The 26,513-nt window shown below is 40.0% G+C and overlaps 4 protein-coding genes across 12 annotated transcripts; 3 read left to right on the top strand and 1 right to left on the bottom strand.

Moving 5' to 3' along the window:
- The first annotated feature begins 1,030 nt into the window (after nucleotides 1-1,030).
- LOC116249846 (40S ribosomal protein S19-1) lies at nucleotides 1,031-4,205 on the top strand. Its single transcript, XM_031623148.2, has 4 exons — nucleotides 1,031-1,216; nucleotides 3,427-3,517; nucleotides 3,668-3,851; nucleotides 3,956-4,205. Exons 1-4 carry the CDS (start codon nucleotides 1,133-1,135, stop codon nucleotides 4,026-4,028), a joined length of 432 nt encoding a protein of 143 aa, XP_031479008.1. The 5' UTR covers nucleotides 1,031-1,132; the 3' UTR covers nucleotides 4,029-4,205.
- Nucleotides 4,206-8,226: 4,021 nt separating this feature from the next.
- LOC116251353 (glutamyl-tRNA reductase 2-like) lies at nucleotides 8,227-11,005 on the top strand. The gene is made up of 3 exons (XM_031625567.2): nucleotides 8,227-8,741; nucleotides 9,107-9,348; nucleotides 9,520-11,005. The coding sequence occupies exons 1-3, from the start codon at nucleotides 8,492-8,494 to the stop codon at nucleotides 10,648-10,650; spliced, it is 1,623 nt and encodes a 540-aa protein (XP_031481427.1). The 5' UTR covers nucleotides 8,227-8,491; the 3' UTR covers nucleotides 10,651-11,005.
- A 1,898-nt stretch (nucleotides 11,006-12,903) lies between these two features.
- On the top strand, nucleotides 12,904-21,052 carry LOC116249544 (uncharacterized). Of its 4 annotated transcripts, none has more exons than XM_031622664.2 (10): nucleotides 12,904-13,036; nucleotides 14,231-14,336; nucleotides 15,828-15,966; nucleotides 16,199-16,307; nucleotides 16,398-16,534; nucleotides 16,866-16,903; nucleotides 19,564-19,670; nucleotides 19,954-20,081; nucleotides 20,219-20,287; nucleotides 20,742-21,052. In XM_031622664.2, the coding sequence occupies exons 1-10, from the start codon at nucleotides 12,992-12,994 to the stop codon at nucleotides 20,743-20,745; spliced, it is 882 nt and encodes a 293-aa protein (XP_031478524.1). In that variant the 5' UTR covers nucleotides 12,904-12,991; the 3' UTR covers nucleotides 20,746-21,052. The 4 variants fall into 4 exon arrangements, with proteins under 4 accessions (XP_031478524.1, XP_049933156.1, XP_031478521.1 ...); XM_050077199.1 differs by having other exon boundaries at nucleotides 16,866-17,002; nucleotides 20,801-21,052; XM_031622661.2 differs by having other exon boundaries at nucleotides 16,866-17,002.
- A 407-nt stretch (nucleotides 21,053-21,459) lies between these two features.
- On the bottom strand, nucleotides 21,460-25,857 carry LOC116251349 (auxin-responsive protein IAA9-like). Of its 6 annotated transcripts, XM_031625561.2 has the most exons (7): nucleotides 25,578-25,857; nucleotides 23,753-24,176; nucleotides 23,329-23,626; nucleotides 22,954-23,180; nucleotides 22,400-22,541; nucleotides 22,198-22,259; nucleotides 21,460-21,802 (listed from the first exon to the last, which is right to left on the bottom strand). In XM_031625561.2, the coding sequence occupies exons 2-7, from the start codon at nucleotides 24,138-24,140 to the stop codon at nucleotides 21,765-21,767; spliced, it is 1,155 nt and encodes a 384-aa protein (XP_031481421.1). In that variant the 5' UTR covers nucleotides 24,141-24,176; nucleotides 25,578-25,857; the 3' UTR covers nucleotides 21,460-21,764. The 6 variants fall into 6 exon arrangements, with proteins under 6 accessions (XP_031481421.1, XP_031481419.1, XP_031481420.1 ...); XM_031625559.2 differs by having other exon boundaries at nucleotides 23,329-24,247; XM_031625560.2 differs by having other exon boundaries at nucleotides 23,329-24,223.
- Nucleotides 25,858-26,513: the final 656 nt, after the last annotated feature.

Raw genomic sequence — 26,513 nt, 5'->3', positions numbered from 1 at the left:
TTGCTAGGAATTTGGCGTTCTCGACCATCACTAGGTCCATGGGAGTTATGGGTTGTTAGTGTGTTAATTGAAATCTTCCAGTTCAAATTTATATGTATTTTTTCAGGTGAGCATCAAGAATTTGATCTTACCGTTCAAAGGGGAGGTCAAACTTCCCACTTAACTCTTTGTTTTTTTAAGATACAAGATCTGCTTTCGGTGCTTCGGGATACTGTCACTATCGCATTTGAACTTGTATACTTGTGACAATTTTTGTTGCGTAAACGAGTTGATAAATTTTGTATACGATACGAAATGGTCGTTTGTATGATTCATTGATCCCTTCCGACCTACGGCTGCACAACGAGACGAGCCAACTTGGGCTCAACTCGAACTCGCGAGAAAAAACTCGGCTCGTGCTCGACTCGTTTATAAACGAGTCAAGTTCAAGCTTATAAAGATATTCAAAATGATAAATGAGTCGAATTCGAGTTTCAGGAACTTGACTCGTTTATACTCGCAAACTGATACTCTATATAATACTACCAAAACCGATTCATTGGTTTTAACTTTTAAGATGGAAACAAATTTGCACAAGTTACCTCAAGTTAAACGAGTTACATGAGTTAACGCTTACACGAGTTAATACTTACACGAGTTAAAATATTGCCTAAACAAGTTAAATGGGTTAAACAAGTCGACTTCAAGCTCGATTTTGTGTAGTCGAGTCGAGCTCAAGCTTGCTATAAAGAGCTCGACTAGAGTTTGAGCCGAACTCGAGCTCAATTTTTTTGAGACGAGTCAAGCTCGAACTGACCAACCTCGGGCGGGCTGGACTCGGCTTGTGTGCAGCCCTCCTCTAACCCAAAAACCCAAATTCGAATCGGATCACATAGGATTCGCTTTGGATTAACAATTGAAAGGTCGGTCCAGTCCGATCTAGAGGCACCAAAACCTTGCATGTCAAAGGCTAATTTCGTCACTATCGAACAGTCAAGGCCTTTTCTGGTATTTTTGTGGGATGACGGCACATTACCATCGCAAAACCCTAGCGAGGAAGGAGGAAGGGTATCCGGCGGACACAGAGAGAGAGAGAGAGAGAGAGAGGGAGAGAGGTTCTGCCGGAGCAACGGCAGCGGCATCAGGAGCAATCATGGCGACGGCGAGGACGGTGAAGGATGTCTCCCCTCATGACTTCGTTACGGCGTACGCCTCCCACCTGAAGCGCTCTGGCAAGGTATCGCGTCTGCCCCTTTTGGCCTTTGCCATCTGACGAAAGAATGCTCATCAGTCTTATGCTTGGATTGCTAGTCTGTTGTTTGATATCGTCGTTGGATTCATCTGCCATGATTCATTCTCAAGGACATTCAATTCTGTTGTTTGATGTGATTACTTGTTGATCTTTGGAGGTGTCTGCATTTTCACGGTCTGGAAGGTGCCTCTTCAGATCCGTTGGACATTGTTTTTTTTCCCTGCATTTCGGTAAGATGTATTTGCATCGCCTGGAATTAAGAGGTCATTGTTGAGCCAGAGATGGATGGTTGAATAGCTTCCTGAACCCGAAACCGGCGGAGGTTTCGCGTTCAGTTCCCTAGCGGAACGAGGATGTAGGGTTCCTTGATGTATTTGAGTAGCAGGAAGGCCTTCATGTTCTCCTTTTCGGCTTGCTCATGGTTCAACTAACTTTTTGAATTATTTGTGCTGCTGATGGAGATCTAATCCTTGTGAGATTTGATGAGTGTTTTCATTGAATGAACTTCAACGATTATCTTGAAATGCCTATCTTAGAAAGTTGGGACATTCAGAATTTGTTAATACTGCAAGAACTTTTTGGTGCTTTCTATTTGTTTGGAATATACTAAGGTTCAGCCGTTGGTTAAAGAATTTCTGAAGTTGGTTGAGTGTCGAGTTATATTTTTACTTGGACTCAACTCAGCTGTTCGAACTAGATGTATATGCACTGGAATGAAAATGTGAAAGCTTCAAAGGCTACATCACATGGAAGTTCCTACATGCCCCTGTTCAGAATTCTACACATGGTGGTCCAGCTGAATGAGGTCTGTGTGAGAATTCCAAATTTCACCGCTTAATCTGTTGTTCTATGATATCCTCTGTGTTTAACAACTGAACTGCTGTTCACAAATCTACAGTCATCACTTGTTCTCATGTACATCTTAACTCGGAATAAGTGATTGAACTGAATCATCCCAATACTGGAGCGGAACATCACAGGCCTCTTCAGGTCATACAAAGTAACCTTTTGATCCTGTAAAATTTGGCCTGAAGTGCATAAGCTTGGATGTATCTGAATTCAAATTGATGCTTTACGAACGACGCCGATGGTCTTGGTAGTGTGATTCTTTTGACCTAAGTCACACAGACTCTTCTATTTTACTGCCGCTTCCGAGTCGCGTTCAGTCGGGTGCCCACCCAGCATGGGTGCGGCTCCGACTCGCACCCGAGCCTAGTCAACGTGAGTCAGATGCGGTCAACTGCACCAGACTATATTTGTCCATTTCTGACATCCACCGGACTCGCGTCAAACTTGAGCCGGGTGCGGTCAACCCGCGGCCGGTCTAAATGTGTCCCATTTTTGGTATTATTGTTGTATACATTTTAGCATTTTATTTTAGATACTTGCTCAGTTGTTCTTGAATCTACTATAAAAATTTTAAAGTTCAGCTAACAAATATATATTGTCAGTTGTGTACATATGCAGCCGTGCATATATACTTTGCAACTGATATGGTGATATATTGTCATGTTATAAACTTATAAGATATAATATAAGCATTTTTATATATGCATTATGCAGCCGACCAGCTGCGATTAGTGTTGTTATTTTGAAGTTTGAATTTCAAATTTTGAATTTCTGCTTCTATGATTCTATCTATTTTTTATGTTTTATGTTGGACTGTTAGTATGACATATTACTAAATTACTATATATAATATATTATATATAATATATGTTGTTCTGATATTTTCCTATGCTATACAATTATGCAAGTATGTTATATATATTAATAACTAAATTGTAATAATAATATATACATGCTTATTCTGTTATATATATAATAAATTAATAATAATAATAATAATAATAAAATACCTTCGCCGCACTGCCGCACCTAAATTTTTTGGGATGTGCCACTCCGGCACCGACATCCCGCACTCGTGTGACATAGCTTTTGACAAAACAGCTGATTCGAAATTACTATCTGATCTGGTGCTAATTAGCTTGCATAGTCCTTGTACAAGAAGCTACTAGTAAGATTTATCATGTGCTGTTTCAAGTTTCAACCATAGGATTTGCAGAACTTGGGGATACATTCAACTTCATATATGCATTTCCCATAAGTGGTCAAGCTGTTAATCAAGCTGATATTTAGCAGCTTACTATTCTATACGTGAAAACTTGCTCAATTAATTGGTTTACTTTGACCAGGTCGAGTTGCCGCACTGGACAGATATTGTAAAGACTGCAACTTTTAAGGAGCTTGCACCCTACGATCCTGATTGGTATTATATTAGAGCTGGTATGTTCTCTCTCTCTCTCTCACACACACACACACACACACACACACACACACACACAAACAAATGCAATCAGAAACTCTGGTATATCAAGTATGCAAATTATGCATACTAATAGATTAGGTTCTGATCGTCTTATTGTTTGATTTTAGCATCCATGGCAAGGAAAATATACCTCAGGCAAGGAATTGGTGTTGGCGGCTTCCAAAAGATCTATGGAGGACGGAAGAGGAATGGATCTCGACCACCTCACTTTTGCAAGAGCAGTGGATCTATTGCTCGGCACATTCTTCAGCAGTTGGAGAAGATGAATATCATTGAGCTTGATCCAAAAGGGTTAGAAACTGATATTTTTTTGCCTAGCGAAGCCCTATAGTTTCCTATAAGATCAAATAGTATAAATCGTCTGAATTTGTTTTTTATTGCTACTTTTTTAATAGGGGGAGGAGAATCACATCCAGCGGACAGCGGGACCTTGATCAAGTGGCTGGCCGAATTGCAGTCACAGTGTAATGTCCATATTTGTGGACGTGCATTTTGAATGTTCTATTTTGTAGGTAGGCTTCATTTTAGTATTACTAGCAAAGCCGTTCCTAATCTAGGGACGATGACTGTGAGGGCCGTTTTGCTCGTGGATGTTTTTTGCTTTGTTTCAAATCCGATTTAATTGTTATTGCAATGTTTTTTGTCCATGCCGACTTTAGTCTATCTATTCAACCGGTTTTGGATCTGAAAGTGCTCATCCGTCTTTATTTTTATGCTTGGACGATGAATCTCATCTTTTTCGTGAGGAGTTGGTGGTGCTCCTGTTTTTCTGATCGAGTTACCCTGATATTTGTTTGTTAAGTTGACGGGGACTTGTGTGAGCTCTAGCAAAGTCGGCAGTCATTCCAGTCCTCAACTTGGTGGCTGCTGAACTTTGCCACGTCTGTTTTCTGTGTACTACGTTTAGAGATGGTGTTGCCTCGATGTGGAAGCGCAATATGATGCACTGACTCGAGTTTTCAAGCTCAGGCGTGCTAGCAGGTGTCCAAGGCTCTTTTGGAGATCCTGAATTTAGATGCCAAATCTCAATGTGATCTGTCAGGCTTGCTATTTTTGCCTTGGTCTCTGGGCACATTCACCGTTGAAGTGGGTAGTGGCGTTCCGGTCGTTTGGATTCCACAAGGGGTTACAGATCTCGCGTATCGTCAAATCCTTCACAAATTTTCGACTCAGCGCCCTCTTGGTCTGTTCCCGGCGTCATAGATTGATGCCGTAAATCTTTTAGGGGCCGTTTGATGCCCAAGGAAAAAGGGAGTTCTGGATTTTCACCGGTTTTTTCCCGTATGCATCAAACGTGTATAAATCAGAAAAATTAGAACGGAAGAAAAAGCACGACTCCTTTGGGCCCAACTATTTTCTGTAGCCGTTTAACGGTTCTCGCAATCGGGCTTCATTCCATCGTGATGCATCCGTCGCGGTCCTCACCATGAGATGTGGGCGGACATGGAACCTATACCATGCGAATCATCTACCTTTCTCTCTGCTATCTCACAACTGGAGAAGGGAGGGTGGTCGTCACCGGCCAACCGGCCATATGGCGATCGCCGGACTAGCATATCTTCTCGCGAGGTAAGAATCCGGACAAGGCCCTCCCTTCTCACATCTCGGTCAGGGACTGGGAGCTGGTAAAAGTAGAGCCCCCCCCGTCTCTTTTTTACGGCAAGGAGCAGGAACTTAAAACACATCTGACAAGTGCAGCAGCAGGAGGGGTGAAATCGGGAAGAGTGACTGGCCAAGGGTTCGGCCTATGAGGTGCCTGCTCATTATGAGATCAGTGAGATCTATTTTCCTGAGTATTCGTCCAAGAAGTTTAGAATTCTCTAAGATCCGACGGATTGATTCTCTGTATGATATTTCACGGCCTTCTTTTGCTGTGCTCGCTCTCATGTATTAATGATTATGTATATGATAGGTAGCAGTCTTAATGACGCACTAAAAGTGTTCCATAGAATGTCTCAGTTGTTAAAGAAGAGGTGCCCAGCAGAAGATAACAAATGGGAGCAATGTGAAAGTGGGTTATGCTACAGCGACAACAACTGGTGGAGAGGGAGATGGTAGTAAGGTAGCCAGCAATGCCAATGAATAAAGAAGCACACAGGTAGGGCACGCGCAGATACATTTAAAGGAAGAGATTATAGTATGGTCATGTATAACTTGATCAAGGTGATACATGTATCTAGGTTTTTTTTTGTAGGCCCATCAGACAACAGAGTAAATTTCTAGATAATTTTTCTCTGACCATCAGACACAACATAAAATTGGAATGGGTGGAAAGAGATTACCTTCCACCCTATTCCAATATCTTTTTTCCTGGGTAGTTAATCCATGATTTTTTTCTCTGTGGCCGTCAAACACTCCCATTTACTGAAAAAATACGAAATTTAGGAGAACAATTGTTTTGACAATGGCCGTTCGACCACGTACTTCAGAATCCTGTGGACGCCCCGTTTCACTAAAAATGGCGTAAGGGCCAACTCTCGGTTTCTCTTCGAGAAGATATCTCTATGATCTTGTGGAGTCGCCATGGCCACGGTTCTAAAAAAAGCGAATGGTAAAATATCATTCAGATGACGACATATGAAATAAATCCTTCTAACTCTTGTGAGATTGTTACATGTAATTGCAAGGGAGAACGACTGGTTGTATAAAAAATTTCTCCGTTTCTGAAATTAAAAAAACCATTCAAAGTACTATAGGAACACACACAGATTGGTATCATTTCATGCTAAGCTAATGAAAGCAGCAGTTATCGATTCTCCTTTCTCTTGCTCGTTAGTTTTGTTATCATTTTTCTACATGCAGAAGTACCTAAAAATTCATCCAGATAACCTTTTCTGCAACAAGAAGGCATATATTAACCGACTCTTGATTTCTCCATGATCTATATCTTCTACCGTTGCATAATTGTATTCGAGCTTAAAAAGTACAAAGCTATTCTCAATCTCGTCTTGCGGCAAGATCAACAAAATTGAGAACCATCAGTTGTTTTTACAGGTGGGTGTTGAGGGTGCCATCTCCAACTTGATGTGGGTTTTTGCAATTAAGAGGCCATAAACCTTGTTTTGAGGGCAGGTGTGCAACAAGATGCAGCCTTCATTATTTCAAGAAACCTGCATAGCCAGCCACCATGGCTGATCACGATACAAGATTTCGGTCAGGCTTTTCCACAAACATTTTGGGGCATCTTCCATTCAGTCTCGATAAAGAGCTGACTGCCCGATAAGGTGGTCGTTGGTAGGTGACGACGGGTTGAGACCGGTAGATAGCAACATGGATGAGTTGGAGGAAGGAAATTTGAATCATAATCCATTAGATTACACGTTGAATAATTGTATATTAAGATGAATTCAGAATATTTTCTCATAAATTTCCATTCATGTGCACTGAAACCATGTTGATGTTAGACCTGGTTTTGGCTTTAAAATATGCTTTTGGAACAAAATTTTGATTTAAAATCAGGTTTCCCACATAGTTTTGTTGACATCCAGATATTAGCCTTTTGTATGAAGAAATGTAGATCCAATTATGACAACAATATCTATTTCGTTCATAAGGATTCATATATGAATATAATATTCACATGGTTTACCATTAATTGCAGTAGGGGTTGGGAAGACATCAGAAGGCATAGCTCCGACATTGACACAAATGCTGAGTGTGATCAAAGGAGCTAATAGCCTGCGAATAGCCATCTCCGGAAAATCAAGAGGTTGTGGTTGACAGAAAGCCTTTGGCTGGGGCAGCAATCTCCATCACAAACAAGCAATCAGCGCGATTGAGATTGTGGTTCCCACCTTATCGTCACTCCCGCTGAAAATCTCTCCTTCTTCTTCGCCACGTCACAGTATCCCTGCTTCACTTTTTGGTATCATCTTGTCTTTAATGGAAAAAAAGAAATAAAAAATTAACGAAATATGTGGCCATAAGTAATTTCTAACTTGTGGGGAAACTGATGAATCTATTATTATAACTTGCGATAGTTAAAACCAACAAACATGATGTTTATGAAGCTTAAGAACATCCTTGAGATAAACAGGTCGTTCCATAATAAGACAGTAACAAACTTAACTGTTTTATGGCAGCACAGACATTTTGTCAGTGTTTGGTAAAGCTACTTTAAAGATTGAGGCATGTTAACGAAACAATGGTTTTAACGTTTTATAAATCTGCAAAAAAAAATATTTGGAACAAATTAATGAACAGTCACAACGTGTGTTCTTACTGCCAAACAACCACAAATTTTAATACAAAGATTCAAAGACAAATTCGTTGCATTGTGTGGCCAAGAATCTGGCAACGTGGGTTCGGTACTGAAAATGGAAGTGCAGTGGAAATACTAACGAACGATTCGAGCCTCTTCAAAAATCTTCCTTTTGGCTGGATTCAGTCACTGTTTACTAGTAGTAAATCCTCTGCGTTGTGCCTTATATGTCAATAAAAACTATTTTCCCTTCATCTTACTAACATCAGTATGTGATTTACAAAATCTGACGAACTTAGTAGCATGCAGAAATGAATCGTTTCACATGAATGTTCTTCATTAATAACACATTAATAATGGAAGGATGGATCTGATGCTCTTGGTTCGGTAGTTTTTGGTTTCTTAGGAAATCGAGGAAGCCCAAGATGATAGGATGGATGGGTCGGAGAGGGGAGTGTGGATAGAGCGTGTGAAGCGGCAGCCAATCATCGCGCTCCCTTCGGATGCTGCTGAAATTTCTCCACCGCCACTCCCCTGCCCCACCACCCATTAACCCGCCACCACCAGTCCCTCCTTATTGCCACAGAGGGCTCCTCCTCGTCCCCGTTTCCCAGAGCCTCTTCAATCGTGCCCCGACTTTCTTTCCCTGCGTCCCGGAGCGCGCTTGCGTCAGCGATCGCCGGCCGTCGTGGGCAGCGGGGAAGGGAAGTGAACGAGGTCTTTTGTTCTCATGGCGACCGCTAACGGTTTCGCGACAGCCATGGCGGGGACGACTGTGGAGAGCTTTCTCTGCAGGACGCAGAGGCCCTCTCAGCTCGGTGTCGGTGGTGCCTCTCACCGGCGACCCAGATTCCCGAAACCGAATGGCAGACCGGCAACGGTGAGCCCCAGATGCGAAGTCACGTCCAACGTGGGGTTGCAGGACTCCAAGGCCTCGAGTATATCTGCACTTGAGCAGCTGAAAACCTCTGCCCTCGATCGTAAGCTCACATTCTTCGTTGCAATTTTCTGTGTTGATTCACTGTATATTTACACTTTCTCATTTGGCGGAGCCTTTTTGTTATGAGTCATTGAGTTCCATGTTTGCTTCACTTGGTCGATTTTCTTTGAATTGGGTTCGTTGTGAAGCGAATATTGAGACGATTTTGGAGGCTTGAGATTGGGGAGTTTAGTATCAAATCTTAGGGTTGTGTTGGTCGAATGAATCTTCTTCATTTGTCTCTGATAGTTTGAGCCACAAGGACGATTGTCTCGATAGAGGTTGCTGGTCTGTTTTGTTTCCGTTTTTTTTTTCCTGTTGAATGTGATCGGCAAAACTGATCATTGTGGGGAATGTGGGCCTCAGGTTACACGAAGGAAAGAAGCAGTATCTTGGTAATAGGGCTTAGTGTTCACACGGCTCCGGTGGAGATGCGTGAGAAGCTTGCGATTCCTGAAGCGGAATGGCCGCGTGCCATTGAGGAGCTCTGCAGCTTGAACCATATAGAAGAAGCTGCCGTTTTGAGCACGTGCAATCGGATGGAAATTTATGTGGTGGCTCTTTCTTGGCACAGAGGGATTTCAGAAGTCATGGAATGGATGTCCAAGGTAACGGGCCGCTCGATTACTTCTTTACGTGTAAATTTCTGTGGTTGATCTCATAGTTAAGAGTACAATTGAACTCAGAGAAGAGAAATATTTGCGATTTGCTGCTAATCTTCTCGTTTTGCCGTCCATATTTTCTGAATTTTATCTTCTGGTTGCTTTTCTGAACACCAGACAAGCGGTATTCCTGTTTCCGAGCTCAGGCAGCATCTGTTTCTGCTTCGTGATAATGATGCTACACAACATCTGTTCCAAGTATCTGCAGGACTGGACTCTCTTGTGCTTGGGGAGGGCCAGATTCTTGCCCAGGTTAGGCAGGTCGTCAAGGTTGGCCAAGGTGTTGTGGGGTTCGGAAGAAACATTAGCGGGCTTTTCAAGCATGCTATCACTGCAGGCAAAAGGGTCCGAACAGAAACTAACATTTCAGCGGGAGCTGTTTCAGTTAGCTCAGCGGCTGTTGAGTTGGCCTTAATGAAGCTGCCGAACTCTGATCCCAATTCTGCTAGGATGCTAGTGATAGGTGCTGGAAAAATGGGAAAACTAGTTATCAAGCATCTAGCCTCGAAAGGGTGTACTCAGGTGGTGGTGGTGAACAGATCAGAGGGGAGAGTTTCTGCAATTCGTGATGAGATCAAGGATATTGAGATAGTATACAAGCCTTTCACAGACATGGCCTCCTCTGCAGCTGAAGCAGACGTAGTGTTCACCAGCACAGCTTCGGAGACACCATTGTTCTCGAAGGAAGAGGTAGAGAAACTCCCACCTGCCAGTTCAGGAGTTGCGGGTGTCAGGATGTTTGTCGACATATCAGTTCCTCGCAATGTTAGTGCATGCGTATCTGAACTTGATTCTGCTCGGGTGTACAATGTGGATGATCTCAGGGAAGTGGTGGAAGCCAACAAAGAAGATCGCTACCGGAAAGCCATGGAAGCTCAAGCTATCATTACAGACGAGCTGAAGCAGTTTGAGGCATGGAGAGATTCTCTAGAAACAGTGCCCACGATAAAGAAGCTGAGGGCTTATGCAGAAAAAATCCGAACTGCAGAATTAGAGAAATGCATGTCGAAGATGGGTGAAGATATGACGAAGAAGGAAGTGAGGGCTATTGATGACCTTAGCAGGGGCATTGTGAACAAGCTTCTCCATGGGCCCATGCAACACTTAAGATGTGATGGCACTGATAGCCGAACCCTGAGTGAAACTCTTGAGAACATGCACGCACTTGAACGGATGTTCAGTCTGGAAACTGATTTGTCTATCCTGGAGCAGAAGATAAGATCTAAGGTTGAGCAGAGCCAGAAGTGAACTATCCTTCCCCTCCTGTAATTTTCTGATACTCATCTTCGGTGTCTGCATTCATACCTATTGCTCCAAAACTGAGTGCTTAAATAAGAGGAAGATTCTCCTCAGCTAGTTTTATTCATGGGAGCTTGTAGATTCTTCAATCTTTGAGAAGCTATATCTGTATTCTTGTGTTCCTATTTCTGCTAAGACACCTTCAAGCACAGCAAGAAAAATAGGAGGCCAGAGTCAAGTTCTGTACCATAAGAGGTAATTGGGCTGCTAGGGATAGCGGTGATGTGTTTACTTCTGAGAGCTAAACTTGTTTCATGTAATTTAACAGTTGTTTGATTTTAGTTCAAACTCTTTTCCCGTTATAGATGGGTAGTTCAATGTTTGGTCGCAGGAATCAATTGCACGTTGAATTAAACTATCTAAACATACTGTTGAAGAATCCAAAACTCCCTTGCAGTCCAACTAAAATTTGCACTTCACTACTCTCACCCTAAGGGGTCTTAGATATTAGATTTTGTTTAATGTAATTATAACTTGAAATTTAAGCGCGATTGTAGCCTCAATTTAGTTACTTTCAATATCCTTTTACAATCGTTGTTTGATGGTAGATTGTCTTAAGCCCTCTAAACAACTACCTTATCCACTTACACTCAAAAATGAATTTGTGCGTTGGACAGGAGCTCGATGCTACTGTCAGTCAGTAACATGAACAGTGCGTTACCGTTCCTTGAATCCATCCAAATCATGGAAAGGTCAATGCTACTGTCAGGCAGTAACAACAACAGCGTGTTACTGTTCCTTGAATCCATCCAAATCTGTTCCATGATTAGCTCAATGCTACTTTCGGTCAGTAACATGAATATGTGTTACTGTTCATGAATCCATCTTGATTCTGTCTCAACCTTGGAACAGATTATGGAAAACTTACATTGTGTTCGTGTTACCAAATGCCCCTTGAGGAGCCAACGGTCGAGACTTGGTTCAAGTCTTGGGAAAACTCTCTTCTTCCCCTTCCTTTGGTTGGTGGTTTTCGAATTTCGTTTTCCTCTTTTCAAGGTGTTGGTGACAGGCCTGAAGATTTAACCATCAGCTTCTACGTGTTTCTTTCTACTTGCTTCTGTAACAGTTTTGCATTTGGTTACTGTGCTGTTACAATTCTACTCCCTACTTGACACACTCCAAGCTGCCCTCGTTTTGGCACTTTCCATTATTTTTTGAGACTTGGCTTCAGTAGTACATAATCACCGAACTCTTGGAGAGTTCATAAAATTACGTAAAACTATCTCTATAATAAAACAATTTGGTCAAGCCGGTGATCGTCCCTACAATTTTCGAGCCTCAGCTTGCAACTCCATTCTTGGTCGCAACCATTGATTAAGGGTAGGCTTCCAACTTCACTATGCTATCAATGCACTTTAGATATTGAGAATGCCCTTCACGAGGTGTAGCGAGCTGGTATTTACTTCATTAATCGATCTTCTCAACATTTCAGGAAAGAAAAATGAGAATGTCAAACCCTTGCTGTCTAACGATGTTTTTTATTCTTTTTTGGTCACAAATGTGACTGGTTAGAACGAAATGATTTCCTACAATTATCATTACCGACTACCCTTTTATAAATACAACCGATTTAAATAACTTTCTTCTTGGCCCCAAGAACTTGACAATCTGGGTCGCTGTAATGACCAGCCAACTGGAAACTTACACATTTTGTTGGACCCCATGCTATATAATTAGGATAGACCAACGGTTGATCCTAGTTGGGTCTTGAGTCTTGACTGAGACGCATTCCTTTTCAATATAAAACCATAAATTGTTTATTTTATCGTTATTTGCACTTCCTTCTACCCTTAGAATTCAAGGTTGCTTTGGAACTTTAGTGGACTTATGATATACCCTTTAAAGCACATGCTATTATTTGCAATTTAAAGAATAACAACCACAAGAATAGAAGGCAATGTGACACTTGAGCCCACCAGTTATGCTTAGCTCCTCAAAGTAAACGTTCAAGCATGTTATACCATTAACATGCGTAGACATGTTATTACATTTTACAAGAGGGACTTTTTTTTTTGTTCACAGTCCACTTTTATATTACTTATAAACGGTTTATACATGTTTTTCTTTTTTCAAAATAAAAAACCAATATACCCTACGGTTTGTTTTCAATGCCTAAAATGGCTATGACTCGCCGCTACCGAATTGACTCGCTCCAGTAACTCGAGTCATCAATGGGCCCGAACCGGGGGGACTCGGCTCAAGCTGTTGCCCGCCATAAAAATGAGACTAGTTGCTGGGGAGGATTCATGGTGACGGTTTCAAGAAAGGTTGGTTCCTTCTTCGCGGCAAGATGGATTACAGAAACAGGCTTATCCTCGCTCCCATGGTTCGAGTTGTGAGTATATATTTTGCCCTCTCTCTACCCTTCTTCCCTCATTTACTTTCCTGGCTTCTTCGTGTCATTTCTTGTCGTCTCTCATGGTTTATTTCCCGCCTTTCCTTGTTATCGGTTTCGCGGCATCTTGTTCATATTCCTGATTGATGGGATTCTTCGTTACGTCGTGTGGCCTTCTGTACTGGTTTCCTGCTGAAGAATTAACAAGCACAAAGTTGGGAGACTTCTCAACTGAGTTTAGGTAGCCGGATTTCGTGGTTGATCGATGAGCACGGTAGTTTCTAGGGTTACGATTCACATAGTTAGTCATCTATTCGGAAACTTGGTTTGTTCTTGGAGTTTCGTAGATGGTTGTCTTAGGCCTGGCAAATGGCTAATTTAACATTATGTATGTTGTTTTCTTGATTTTCTTTTATTCTCTTCTCTTGGTTAGCGGCCGAGCTCTTAATGTTTCTTTAAGAGGCCCTGTAGCACGCTGATTTGGGATGAGATAGGTGCATATTTGTTATCTCTGATACTTTTTTTTCCCTTTAATTATGGGGATTGCATTTATCGTCTTCGGAATCGAACTAAGTACCAAGAGGTAAAGGAACCTCTGAGGATCATATATTGTTTTACGACTACAGTAATTTCCTGAAACAAGCAAGCTGGGTGACATCCCAGTGGGGTTGAAATTGAAATGAGAACTATGCCAACAGGTGAGATTGAGGTCTAAATTATGGTGAACACTACCAGAATAGATCTTGAAGTATACTACCCCAGCTTCCGTTGTTCTTCTTCCGTTTTTCTTAATTAGACCAGAGAAGCAGTTAAATCTTCTATGTACAGACATTTTGTAAAATCCAAACTGCATTTGTGGTGTTCTATGCTATCCTTGCAGAATTGTATGTCATTTCTAAGGTTGGGCAACTATTTTCTGTGATGTTGGCTTACAATGCGAAGTATCTAATCCATTTCTTAGTTTTGTGGTTATGCAGCTCTCCGGAAGCTGGTAGTATAGTGATCTTTTGCATTCTAAACCAGCTATGTCATTGACAAGTATAATCACAATTAAATATCTGTAATATCAAAAAAGAAACGTCACTATTTTGCTTGAGAACCATCTTGGTACAGCATTCATTTTTATAATATTTTTATTCTGCATTCTGCAAGTTGGTCTTTTACATTTGCCGGTTCATCTGTTTCTGCATGTAGGGAACGTTGCCCTTTAGGATGCTGGCTGCTCAGTATGGTGCCGATATTACCTATGGAGAGGAGATTGTAGACCATAAATTATTGAAGTGTGAGCGTCTTATTAATGGTACTTTATGTTTAAATGCTTGAGTCAATATGATTAGTTATTAGATTAAGTGAATACATGGTAGATAGCAATCCTTTTTGGTAGATAACATAGTTTTCTTGAAAATTCTATTTCCCAATTTTTTTTATAGTTTTACTCAGTAGTATTGAATTTATTGTGCATTTGCTTGATCATGAATATGCCTATGTATATTTATATGAAGTAGTTCAGTACAGACGGGAGGCAGAAAAAGGCCTGCAGCTAATGTTTATGATTTTTATTGTAACAAGTACCCCAAAAAACTGGTCTTCAGTCATTTCTCTCTTCTTCTTTAGTTGCTGGGATTACTACTAGGCTGTTCATGCTGTGTTTACTCGAAAAGTTGCATTCTATCATTTTTTTTTTTTTTGCTTTAGTTAAGGAATAGGTTATTAGGAGAGTTCCTATTAATGACTACATTGTTTTAGGATCCGTTGATTCTGTAAGTCACAGTTTTTTGGTTTCTTTGTAGCAAAGTTGCCTTTCATTTTTGCTGTTCTCTAGAAATAATTTTTATAGTTATGCCAGTAAGTTTCCTTATCTTTATGACTTTCCAGAAGCTTATTTTTCCTTCTTATTTTTTGATCTTTTAGTTTTATTTTTTTTTCCTCAAATTATGAATCAAGTTTTAATGATTCAATATAGTAGGATGAAGTACATGATGCCCCTTTACATAATGCAATAGCCACATGCAGTATATAAGGTACCTTTTTTCAGAATGTATGCTGCAGATTCTGATTATGGACTTGGTACCACAGATTTCTTTTATTGGAAACAAAAGCAGTGTTACCGATTTGGAAGTTGGGAGTAATATAGAATACTAATGCTTGCAATGTAAAAAAATCAAGAGCATAGTCACAACTATAGGGGACATTTTGAAACTGTTGTGTTTTTATCACCAACACAGCATAAACCGTCTTCAAAGGGAAAAATTCTGGACATCTTTCGAAATATCTATTGATAATATCATATGATCACAAAATCTTTTCACCATTTCTTATGAACAGTCGTTTCTTAGTGTACGTTCCCATTTTTTTGTTTATTTGAATTTTTAAAAGCTATTTTAAATCTTCATTAGTATATTTATGAAAATTTGTATCAATCTCTTAATTTCATAAATTTATACTAATTCTTGTTAAGTATTTTGAATTCATCAGATCTTTTTAAGAAAAACAACTTTGCTGAGAAGTACTCGAGAAATGAATTGTCAATGAAAACTCAAAATCTATATTTTTTGGCTATGAGCAAGGCATGGATTCCAGATGACAATATGGTTTTACAAGAAGCACTAATTTGTTTTGTGTTTATAAAAGACTTAGTGGAACCACACTTGTTCCCTTGGCTAGAGATTTTTCTTCTTAGCTGTTGAGCCCTTATGATAGGAATGACTTTAGTTTTTAACCTATTTGATATTGGTGGTTTTGCTAAAGGATCATTTCTCTTGCTCTGAGATCTTTATGTCCTTGTGTCCAGAAACTCTTGGAACCATTGACTTTGTGGAAAGGGGAACAGATAATGTTGTGTTCCGTACATGTGAGGAAGAAAAGCATCGTGTGGTATTCCAAATTGGCACCTCAAATGCTTCACGAGCTCTGAGTGCTGCAATGCTAGTGTAAGCTACCTGCTGTGTGTTCATTCTTTGCTGAAACAGCACTCCCTGTGAATTTGTGATGATCCAGTAATGTTTAGTGGTGTCACCGGCATGTTTGCAAAACATGCAAACAAAGCAATTATTTTTATGGTGTTCTTTGTTGATAGTGGAGTTGATTTAAACTTTTTTGGTTGTCCATAGTTGCAATTTTCTATTTAATTGTTATTTTGTTTGTATGGTTTCCAACTTTCAGGTGTAAAGATGTTGCAGCAGTTGATGTCAACATGGGTTGCCCAAAATCATTCTCTGTCAGCGGAGGCATGGGTGCTGCCCTCCTGACTAAACCAGAACTGATTCATGATGTACTTATCATGTCTTTGGATTTAAGTAGTTTAGTCTATATTGAATAAGTATTGTTTGGGAACCTGAAGCAATTCCTGTTCTAATTACAGATTTTGACAACACTAAAGAGGAACCTTGATATTCCTGTGACATGTAAGATACGCCTTCTGAAATCATCTAACGATACAGTAGAATTAGCAAGGAGGATTGAGAAAACTGGTGTTGCTGCTCTCGCTGTTCATGGAAGGTATCTTCCTTTTTTTTATTGATTAATAAATGCTGGGTTGCCTCGAACCATCAAAAGGAGGCAGTAATGTTGTTGAGAATCGGGTTTGCTAAATGTTATCTGCTTATATTACTGGCCTTGGAAGTTCAAGTTCTTTCATATATGTCAGTGTATTGATGTTCTTGTATATATGTTGCTGGATTTATTTTCCTCTGCTACCATTTCTAATGGGGATGTATTTGGGCATTTTAACTGTCATTCAAATTGTTGTATTTTAATGGTCTCCTGTGCTTTGCATCAGTGTTTCATCTGATCTTTATCTGACACTTTTTTTGCTGTTGAAACTTAACAGGAGAGTTGCAGATAGGCCAAGGGATCCTGCAAAATGGGGTGAGATTGCTGAGATTGTTCAAGCATTATCAGTTCCAGTGATTGCAAATGGTGATGTCTTTGACTATGAAGATTTCGAGTGCATTAGAGCAGTAACAGGTGATTTAGAGTATTAACAGATTTTTTTATTGAAGGGCATAATTCACTTGCTGCAAACATGAGAAGGTGGTATAGGATGTGATCTACATGGTAAAAAGGTGTATTAATTGTCCACCACTTATGTGGGAAGGAATAATGGACTTGAATGAGGAATAGCAACTTATCCATTTTATCCATTTACATCCATGGAAGTCCAAGTACAAAATGCCAAAACAGATATTTAAAGATGTTTAGGAAAAGAGTTCCTAAATAGTTATGACTATTGTTCAATTAATCCTTCGACCCAAACATGAACTCTCATTGGATGAAGTTGTCATTACATATACACTTGAAACTCCTGTCTCTAGGCTCGAAACTTGGAAGGAACATGTTACAAACAGAAAAAATTATGGAAACTATTCATCATTTGAGTCATTTTTCTGACACTTCAAGTTATGGAATTTGTAAACCAGAAAAGCATACTTGTAGTTTAATGGAAGTAGTGCAAATAGACTGTAGCGTATGGGCTTGTGTCTAGTCTACAAGATTCACTGTTGGAACTTGGTAATTAGAAGTCCATCAAGATAATAAACAGTAGCTAGCTAAACCAAAAACTATATCATCCCCTAGGCTTTGATGCCTCGGGAAACTTTTCTTTACCATATTATTGAAGAGCAGGAACTTCTGGAATATTGACTTGTGTGCAAGCTTTCCAACCATATGTACTACCAAGTGATCTGCTTTCTAGAGGTGGTTCAACGGGCTTGGTGACAAATTGGTCAAAATTCAAATATATTGGCAGCTGGATTTAGGTTTGGATGCAGCACAACTGGATACGACAAACCTTCATTTTTGTATCCAGATACATGACATTATACATATGCACTTTTAGGGATGTTCATGAGCCAAGCGCGAGCAGAGCTGGGCCAGCTCGAACTCAGCTCGAGTCTCTAAACTCACAGCTTGAGTTATCTAGCTCAAGCTCAGCTCGGCTCGAGCTAAAGAAAGCTTGAACTCCGCTCGACTAAGCTTGAGCCAAAATCTGGCTTAAGCTTAGCCGAGCTATCTACTAAAAAAATATTTTTCACGAGCAGAAGACAGGGGGACTCTTAACATTGAACCTGCCTCTTGCACGTCCCCTAGAGAGCCATTTAGACTACTTCTTTTTCTTGATAAAATGGTGAAACATGTTTTACATATATTCTTCCCATGAGCTTGGAGTTCGAGTCATTTATTTGAACAAGTTGAGTTCTTAACTTGCACTCGACTCATTTATTAAACAAGTCAAGCTTGAGTCGAGCCAACTCATCCTTGTGCCATGCAGAAGTGGACACCACACAGGCCTAACCAGTTTACATAAACTGCATGCACAGGTTGAAGAAGAAAAAGAAGAAAACAATAAAATAGAAATTAAAAGGAAAGGAAAAGTAACAAGACTGCAGCATCCGAAGAAAGAGATGTGACAATAAAAATGAGAAGAAAGAAATGGAAAGGGAAAATATGGAAAATGAAGGAAAGAAACAGTTGAAATGAAGAGAAAATAGAAAAGAAAATGGAGGAAGTACCAATAAGCTATAAGAAAAGGAAGGAGAAAAGGAAGGATGAAGAAGAGAGTGAAAAAAGACAAGAAGAAGGAAAGACAAGAGAAAGTGAAAAAAACACAAGGGTTCCTTGGAGGTCACCAGAAATTGGTCGGAGTCCTGCAATGGCTGACAAATTTGGGTAATGGACTGCCCTAATGTGTTGTGCCCCCTTCTCTTTTGAAATTTCTTTTTCTTTTAAGGGGATTTATAAGTGGTCAAATAAGGGCTTTGGTCATATCCTAAAGCCCTTATTTGACTATTAATGCCTCAAACGAGGCGCACACCTTGATGTATATGCAGCCTAAGGCTATAAGCTAAATACACACATGCGTGCACCTATATATATATATATATATATATATATATATATATATATATTAGAGAGAGAGAGAGAGAGAGTTTGTGGAAAGCACTATGAATTTTAAAAATCTAGTTAGAACGCTTTACTAGCAAAATGAGATTATTCTGGATTATGAGGATCGATCTTTTCCTTCAAAGTTACTCCCCATGACACTGCTTGTCCCATTTGTTTATGTTATTGTGTAAGCTTCAATCTATGTCACAGTGGTACGCCACTTTTGCGGTACCGGTACGGCAGTACGGCCCGGTATGTTTGGATCTGGTTTCGGGTCGGTACCAGATCCAAACTGTATTATAACTAAAAAGTAAAAAAGAAAATGACTTGACCTTTTATTTTTTTTTATTTGCATAATTATTAAACTCATTAACCAAGATGAAACCTTGACAATTTATTCATTAGCAGCCTCTTTTTGTTGGCATTTTCATTGTTTGAAGCTTTTTATCAAAATGAAAATGAACATTTTTGTCAAATTTTTTGAATTAATTATATATAATAGTCGCCGTACCAGTACCCGTACCCGTACCATTGTGACATAGGCTTCAACATTTTGAAATTCTCTGTTTCTTTATATTTGTTAGCAATAGCAGGTGTCAGGTACTTGAGTTATATGACAAATTCATATGCCGTTTGTTTTGCAGGAGCTGCTTCTGTCATGGTTGCTAGAGGGGCTGCATGGAATGCATCAATTTTTAGCCCAAAAGGCAAGTTACCCTGGGAAAGTGTCAAAAAAGAGTACATAAGGAAGGTATTTAGGCTTTACGTATGATTCCTGGGACTTCTTGTTGGAGTAACTAGTGCACTCGGAAATTTCCATGAATTAGCAAAGAGTTTCATTACATTTATTGTGACCAAAGGAAATTCATTTCTTCTAGCTGCATTGAGATTAAATTGTACAGATACTGTTTCCTAATGTTATATTATGTCTATTAAGGAGAAACAGATAACCATGAGGCATGTCTTGTACACTCAGGTTGATTGTTTTCTCAAGGCCTCTTATTGTGTGTTTTGCAATGTTCTGATATTGCCAGAGCATCTTATGGGACAATGATATAAAAAGCACAAAGCACACTCTAAAGGAGATGATCATGCATTATTCATCATTGGAGCTTGCAGAGGGAAAGGCTGTAAATAAATCTAATACACTAGCAGATCTTGCGTGAGTGCCAAAGTTGTTTTTCAAATGATTTAAATCGATAATATTTGGTTTTCATATACTCTATTGAATTCTTTGCACACTTCAATTGATTTTTGTAATCATCACAATCTTTTACTAAGGTTACTTTCCATCTACAGGGAACTTTATGGTGAACAAGAATATTTTTCAGATGTCATCAGTAGCCGATTGTTGCAAATTACTGTCAGGTAACCTATCTAGGCCTCACCTTCATTTTCAGATGCATGTGTTTGCATCCTTATGCCTCTGGCAGCCATATGCAATTGAAGAGCTATGCGGACCTGGACCATCGTTTTATTAACTATTTCATCTTCAAGTTGAGGCTTGTGTTGAAATGCCTCTAACACAAGCTTAAATCATCTTGTCCCAGACCCATAAAGGTAATGCCTGGGGGAAATGGTTTTGCTGGCCTTTTATAATTTGAACTACATTGATGGAAATCTCGGAGTTTTGTAATCCGCTTCTGCGAGGAGATACTGCATTTGACTATCCACTAACTCACATGTCCTTAAATTTACCATTTGCTTAATAATGATAATCCATGTTTCTGTTTAATTTTTGTCTTGGTGTTGATAGCCGTAGTCTTTTAAGTGCAGATTCATTGAATGAGCGTATTTTGATTATTGTACTTGGTTTTCTCAGGTAATCTTCACCTGCACATTGAGAATTGCGCATACATTAAAGGTGTGCTTTTTCTTTAGGTAAACTCCACATGAAGCAGTGAGATGCTACATTCTGATAACAAATTTTATCAGGTAAGGCCCATAAAATTTCGACCAGTCATTTGTATGTATAATTCATTTCAGTGTTGTCTTTAGCCATTTTAGTATGGCGTATATTCTTGCACAAGTGATGGGTGCATAATTTTGGTTCCCATTACGATATTAAACGTGATTAGTTTTGTAAGAATCTATATTGTCTAGAACAGAAAAAACAATTAATTGGGGAAAATATCTTGCCTGTTCTTGTGGTTGTCAGAACTTTTTCTGGTAATTAACCTGTAATATGAGAATTGCACGAGGATCCAAATAAACCTCAATGCAATTCTAAAGGTTTAGCATTTTTCCCCTGCACTGGGCACGTTCCCCTAGACGAGATTGGCTTGCCCTATCTACCAACCTTCAGTAAAACTTGTTCAGTAGTACAATGATGAATTCTTGGAAGAGGGAGGATGAATTTGGGAACCTTTAAGGAAAATTCATCAGGACGAGGATTGCCTCCTGACAAACGTTAAAAAGTTAAGCTGCTGATTTATCCCACAACCTATCATTATTCTGCTACTATGCACTTTATGATGAAGCACGATGCTTTTCCAGTTTTGAAGCTAATAACCTGATATGTTATGTTAATTTTTCTCGACGATCATGCTCAAAGCGGTGTACAATCCATTGAAAGGGAACAAGCGAGGAGGACCCATGTAGCATACTGTGTTTGAAGGCCTCATTTTCATTCTGAATTTCATTAAAAAAAAAATAGCAAAACTTCGTTTATAAGCTGCTACCAGAATGAAGCATCTAAAGGATCGCCCTCGAGCATCAATTTAATTGAAACAATGCTCATGCCCTCAGCCTGGTAAGTTGGATAAACATTAGCCAGGTTTGTTTCATGCGACGCTATCATTAGCCACCAGATGAAGCAAGCAGCCATGATCAAGGGATCTTCCAACTAATTCCAGCTGTGGCTTTTCAACATGGCCTTTGGGGCTGTTATGCAGATGTGGAAATAAAAGAGTTACTTTCGATGCAGAAACAGGGCCTTAAGGAATCTGAATCAGCATGTAGAAAGGTTGAAACACATGCAATGCACAAGGTCATGGTGAAAATGTGCAAAAACGGGAGCCAGAATTCGACGGACGAACACAGGCATCCCAAACTGCTAGCCTAAAAAAATCTGTCATGCTGTCTGCTGGACATCTCCTGCAGCATCCGCATGAAATTGGTCATGAATGCCATTACTTTTAGCTCCGGTACCAGAATCACAAACTCAGGTACTCCCAGAAACCAATGAAGAAAAGCCCAACTGAGCATTTCATGTGCCATTTTGGTGCTGGTACTTCTAGCTATTTGCTGAAAGAAACAGAGAATGGACGAGCACATACCGAGGCCAATGGCGTCAGAACCTTTCATGATGCGAATCCGCTTACAGAAACCAACGAACATGCTGCCATATAAATAAAAGATGCACATTTAGGAAGTAATTAACGTTCTGTCATATGTAAGAGAACAGTTTAGACCTAAACCCAAAGGCCAGAAGGTATAAATTCCATGAAGTATTTTTTTTTCCAGTGAAAGAGGGCATACTCCCATGGAACATCGCCAATAAGCATCCAGTCTCCATCTTTATCTTCGTACGTAATAACATATTCTGACCCATGAAGAAAATCCATCAATTTACTCTCACTCAACACATCCCTACTAGGAACCCTGTTAGAGCCAAACTGACCTGAAAGCATACTAAAAATGTGTTAACTGGATCGTTCATCAAAATATGGTATACAACACACTTGTTTTTCTTCCCAGTTATACTGGTTACAGTCATAGTGGCAAATATGAACAAAAATATTCAGATCTTATGGTCAGATAGTGGGAAAGTTAAAGAGAAAATCATGAGAGAAATTGAAAATGCCCAAAATGTATTTATCTCGAAAAAATATCGAGCTCAAAGAACTCGATCCCTTACAGTTAAAATTCCTCAAAATATGCTTCTTCTGTCGCATTGGGATCGATTTGCTTTTACCAAATAACGGTTACTGGATTGCGTATCTAAAGTAAACGTAGGAAAAAAAAAAACCGCAAGATAACGACACCCAAAAAGAAGAAAAATACTCAAGCAAAGATGAATTCAGGTAGCTTACCAATGGTAAAACAGCTGAACATTTTCTCAAGAGAGGATGAGAGTTCATCGTATGTCGCACAGGTTTTTAGGTCTACCTTCCTCAAGTATGGAGCACCATCCATGCTGACCTTAATAAACAAAGGTCCTGAACTAGGCTTTCCTTGAACCTCATCCTTAACCTTTGAGTTTGCAGCCAAAGTGTTCTTTCGGTACGATCTGATTGGAGGCCATCCAACGACTTGCTCCCTGCAATTTTAATATGCAAGCGATATAAAACAACAGTGGCAATCGTCAGGAATATGGAATTAGTGAGCTGAAAGCTACTTTTCTGTGCCAAATATTTGGGCTGCTAGGTGTAAAACAGCAAAAAATGACAAAAAGTTCATATCCATACTTTGCCACAAGACCAAACCCATAGTCGTCTGCAGGACTGGTACTGTTAGCGTTGAACTCTTTAGAAACATGGGGTCTGTCTTGACAAATCTTTAGAGCTAAATTCTCTTTCACCAGACAAGGAGGTGTTCCATGATGGTTTTTAACAGAAATATTCTTTGCCAAGAGATTGTGTGAAGGTCTTGGTGAAAGAATTACTGCTCCTGAATGGCCTCTGCCATCTGCATGCCAGGTATCCGAGCCTGCCTTTACATCAACGGACATCAACTCCAATTCGGAGTTGCCCATGAACCTCCCATCTGGAGAAGATTCAGCTATTTCAGTTTCATAATCTGTACCTGACAGCAACAATTTTCCCTCCACGAACACATTGCTTTTGGCTGTGGGGTACCCATCCATTGCATCAGAAAACCTTCTCTTATTACCTGATAATCGAGTCTGCAAGGTTAGGCGATTATTCCGGCTCAACTGTTTCGCTTCCGGAATTCCTTCTTCTGCAGGATCTAGAAATAAGACGCTCTTCTCCCTATACTTAGCATTGCTTAACAGGGAGAGATCAAGACTTCTGACAGGGGACCGTGAGCCAGGAAGGCCAAGAGTGAGCTCCGTGGCTTTCAGGTTTAAGCCGTCACCTTTTTCATCCACGCCGGTTGTCGCCACAGAGCTATCACCTGAAGAAGAGTCTGACAGCCTCATGTAGTTGTGCTCGGTCAATACAGGAAAATTCTGGCTGCTGCGATCAGACGAAGTGGCATGAACCTGCAAATGGACCTCGCAACGTCCTTCTTCCACATGGCCGAGAGGCGGTGACATTAAAGAAAATTCAGCAAATTGTAAGCCGGTTTAATCCTGCGTTGAAAATGTAGTCATCCTTTGCTAATAAATCTGAAACCGGTCTATAGCAGAGTCAGAATATCTCCCTTGCAATGGTAAAAACAACATGACGATGAAGCATATGGAACAGGAGGCTTGGCAGGAGATATTCACGCAAAATGATGAAGCACTGTCTAGATATGATAAAAATTCATTGTAATCAAATGATGTAAACTGAAATAGGAATGAACGATGAAGCAACGTTTCAAAGTTGCAGAAGTAACTGTCGGCTCAAGCGGGAGAACTCGCCTGTGAATTTGATCTATGTCCAATTTTTATTCTCTTGTTGCATATAGAATAGTACATTTTCACCAATTTCCAGTTAAAAGTAGATTATCAGGTTCTGTTTCCCCATCTATTTCCAAACACTCAACGAGGTGCCATGGAATCCTCAAAAGGTCCAAAACTCAGAAAAATGTTGCATGACACAGAGCCAAGATATTAGAGTTTCTCACTACAGGAATTGACACTGAACCCCAAACAAGAATTGCTTCATGAGCTCAAAATTCCGAAGTTACTAAAAATAAGATCCAGTATGTCCTGCTCGTTCAAAAGGCATCATATCTTAGAAAAACTAATATACAAAGACATACAGACACTGAAACACACGAGCCATGTCTTCATAAAATTTTCGGTTCCACATAAATTGAAGCATCAATAAAGAGCCTCTGTAATTTGACACCGTTTACGCATAAAAACTTTGATTTATCATCATAGGAGAGGACGAAAACAAAGAATTTCCTCCAAGTAAAGCAAATGCTTGCAAAATAGACGCATCAATACTAAAGTATGGTCGCCTGTGCCCGATAGAAAAACCTATGATAGAAGTGCCGAGTAACTTCAGAAAACTGACCACATAAACCCAAAAAAACAAAGACATCAGTGAGTCTTTCTGGAAAATTTGAAACAAAGTAATAAAAAAGTAACACAAAATATTCAAAGATCAAAACTCAGTCCAGCTGCAACCACAGCCAGTAACGGATGACACCAAGAAGAAGATTTCCGTTATAGACTAAAAGAAGGATACGAAAGAAAAGAATAATAATGGGATTTAAGCGACAGCAACAAAGTAGAGACATCAACTCAACGGAAAGATCAGCGACGCCCATCTCCACTCTCTTAAATTCACACCATGCCTGAATTGTAGTTCACGAACAATCAACCAACACCGTCCAAAGTAGGGAGAAGAAAATTTTGGAAAAAAAAAAAAGGCTCGATAGTTTCAAATTGGTCCAGCTAAAACATTAAAAGAAAAAAAGCGAGGCAGAGAGATCACCAAGAATAATCTAGAAAAGCCATGCAAATCAGCCAATAAAAAAGGTTAGACAGACGCAAAAAGTAAAAAACGAAACAAACTAGGGGAGCCAAACAACTCACAATAGCAGAGAAGCTCCGTCCAATGGAATCCTGGGGAGCGGACGATCGAGAAGAAAGAAGAAAAGGCGAGGGAATCGAAAGAGCGGTTGCCCACTCATACAAAGTGCATGACCCCCAAAGCAAAACAGCAGGAAATGCGGAAGAATAAGAATGAGATGATGTTGGAGAGAAAGAAGGAAAGAGGAAAAGGAAGAAGCCGCACGATGGGGAAATGAGACGAGCGGTCCTCCATTACCCTTACAGAGAGAGAGAGAGAGAGAGAGAGAGAGAGGCAAACGGCCAATAACAACTTTTCCGCGAGTAAAGCGGCAAAATATAGCGGGGAATGATCATGCCAAATGACAATTTTGTCCTCAAAGCAAGCGTTGACAGGAGAGCAGGAGTCGGTTCGCGTGGTTCGGTTCCGGGGGAGGGAACAATTTCGCTTGGACGACCCAAACTTGAGCCATAATACTGAAAGCAGGAATCAATAATCTGATTTTTCCGATAGATACCCGTCCAAAAATACTGGTTTCTATGTTCATTTCAAATGATATAATCGGATTTGTCTTTTTTTTGTTGTTGTTGATTATGCTTAGCAGTGATTTTTATTTTCTAAGTGATTGAATTATAAAAGGTGATTTTAATGTTATGGCATCTCACCTACGACGGTGATGGTGATGGTGATATAAGATTGAATTACAAAATGTGATTTTAATGTTATGGCAAACAGAAGGAATGAGAAGAGCTGGCTGATGGCTGAGTGGGACAACGACAGGGAACTGCCCCGTCCCTAGAGGTGCGAATGCGTCCCATCTTCATATAGAATAACCACACACATTGAACATTAAAAGAAGGTGGGCAAGAATCAAACCGAAATTGGCTAAATTTCCATCACCACATCTGCGGGAGACGTTCAACTTTTACTGGTAGACAATCGGCAGCACGCCTCCTCCT

This window comes from Nymphaea colorata, chromosome 3 (assembly GCF_008831285.2).
Source record: "Nymphaea colorata isolate Beijing-Zhang1983 chromosome 3, ASM883128v2, whole genome shotgun sequence".
In the NCBI taxonomy this organism is placed as follows: domain Eukaryota; kingdom Viridiplantae; phylum Streptophyta; class Magnoliopsida; order Nymphaeales; family Nymphaeaceae; genus Nymphaea; species Nymphaea colorata.
The sequence above is the reverse complement of the archived record's forward strand: the minus strand, read 5'-3'. Positions and strand labels throughout refer to the sequence as shown.

What these genes read in the sequence shown, in the direction of transcription:
- LOC116249846 (XM_031623148.2), top strand. Translation starts at nt 1,133, where the DNA reads ATGGCGACGGCGAGGACGGTGAAGGATGTCTCCCCTCATGACTTCGTT. An exon ending in TTGGTATTATATTAGAGCTG is followed by an intron (nt 3,518 to 3,667) that starts GTATGTTCTCTC and finishes GTTTGATTTTAG; the next exon opens with CATCCATGGCAAGGAAAATA. An exon ending in ATTGAGCTTGATCCAAAAGG is followed by an intron (nt 3,852 to 3,955) that starts GTTAGAAACTGA and finishes CTTTTTTAATAG; the next exon opens with GGGGAGGAGAATCACATCCA.
- LOC116251353 (XM_031625567.2), top strand. Translation starts at nt 8,492, where the DNA reads ATGGCGACCGCTAACGGTTTCGCGACAGCCATGGCGGGGACGACTGTG. An exon ending in GAAAACCTCTGCCCTCGATC is followed by an intron (nt 8,742 to 9,106) that starts GTAAGCTCACAT and finishes TGTGGGCCTCAG; the next exon opens with GTTACACGAAGGAAAGAAGC. An exon ending in TCATGGAATGGATGTCCAAG is followed by an intron (nt 9,349 to 9,519) that starts GTAACGGGCCGC and finishes TCTGAACACCAG; the next exon opens with ACAAGCGGTATTCCTGTTTC.
- LOC116249544 (XM_050077199.1), top strand. Translation starts at nt 12,992, where the DNA reads ATGGATTACAGAAACAGGCTTATCCTCGCTCCCATGGTTCGAGTT. An exon ending in GTGTGAGCGTCTTATTAATG is followed by an intron (nt 14,337 to 15,827) that starts GTACTTTATGTT and finishes CCTTGTGTCCAG; the next exon opens with AAACTCTTGGAACCATTGAC. An exon ending in AATACACTAGCAGATCTTGC is followed by an intron (nt 20,082 to 20,218) that starts GTGAGTGCCAAA and finishes TTCCATCTACAG; the next exon opens with GGAACTTTATGGTGAACAAG.
- LOC116251349 (XM_031625559.2), bottom strand. Translation starts at nt 24,140, where the DNA reads ATGTCACCGCCTCTCGGCCATGTGGAAGAAGGACGTTGCGAGGTCCAT. An exon ending in ATTGGCGATGTTCCATGGGA is followed by an intron (nt 22,260 to 22,399) that starts GTATGCCCTCTT and finishes TTTATATGGCAG; the next exon opens with CATGTTCGTTGGTTTCTGTA. An exon ending in TTCTGACGCCATTGGCCTCG is followed by an intron (nt 21,803 to 22,197) that starts GTATGTGCTCGT and finishes TCTGCATAACAG; the next exon opens with CCCCAAAGGCCATGTTGAAA.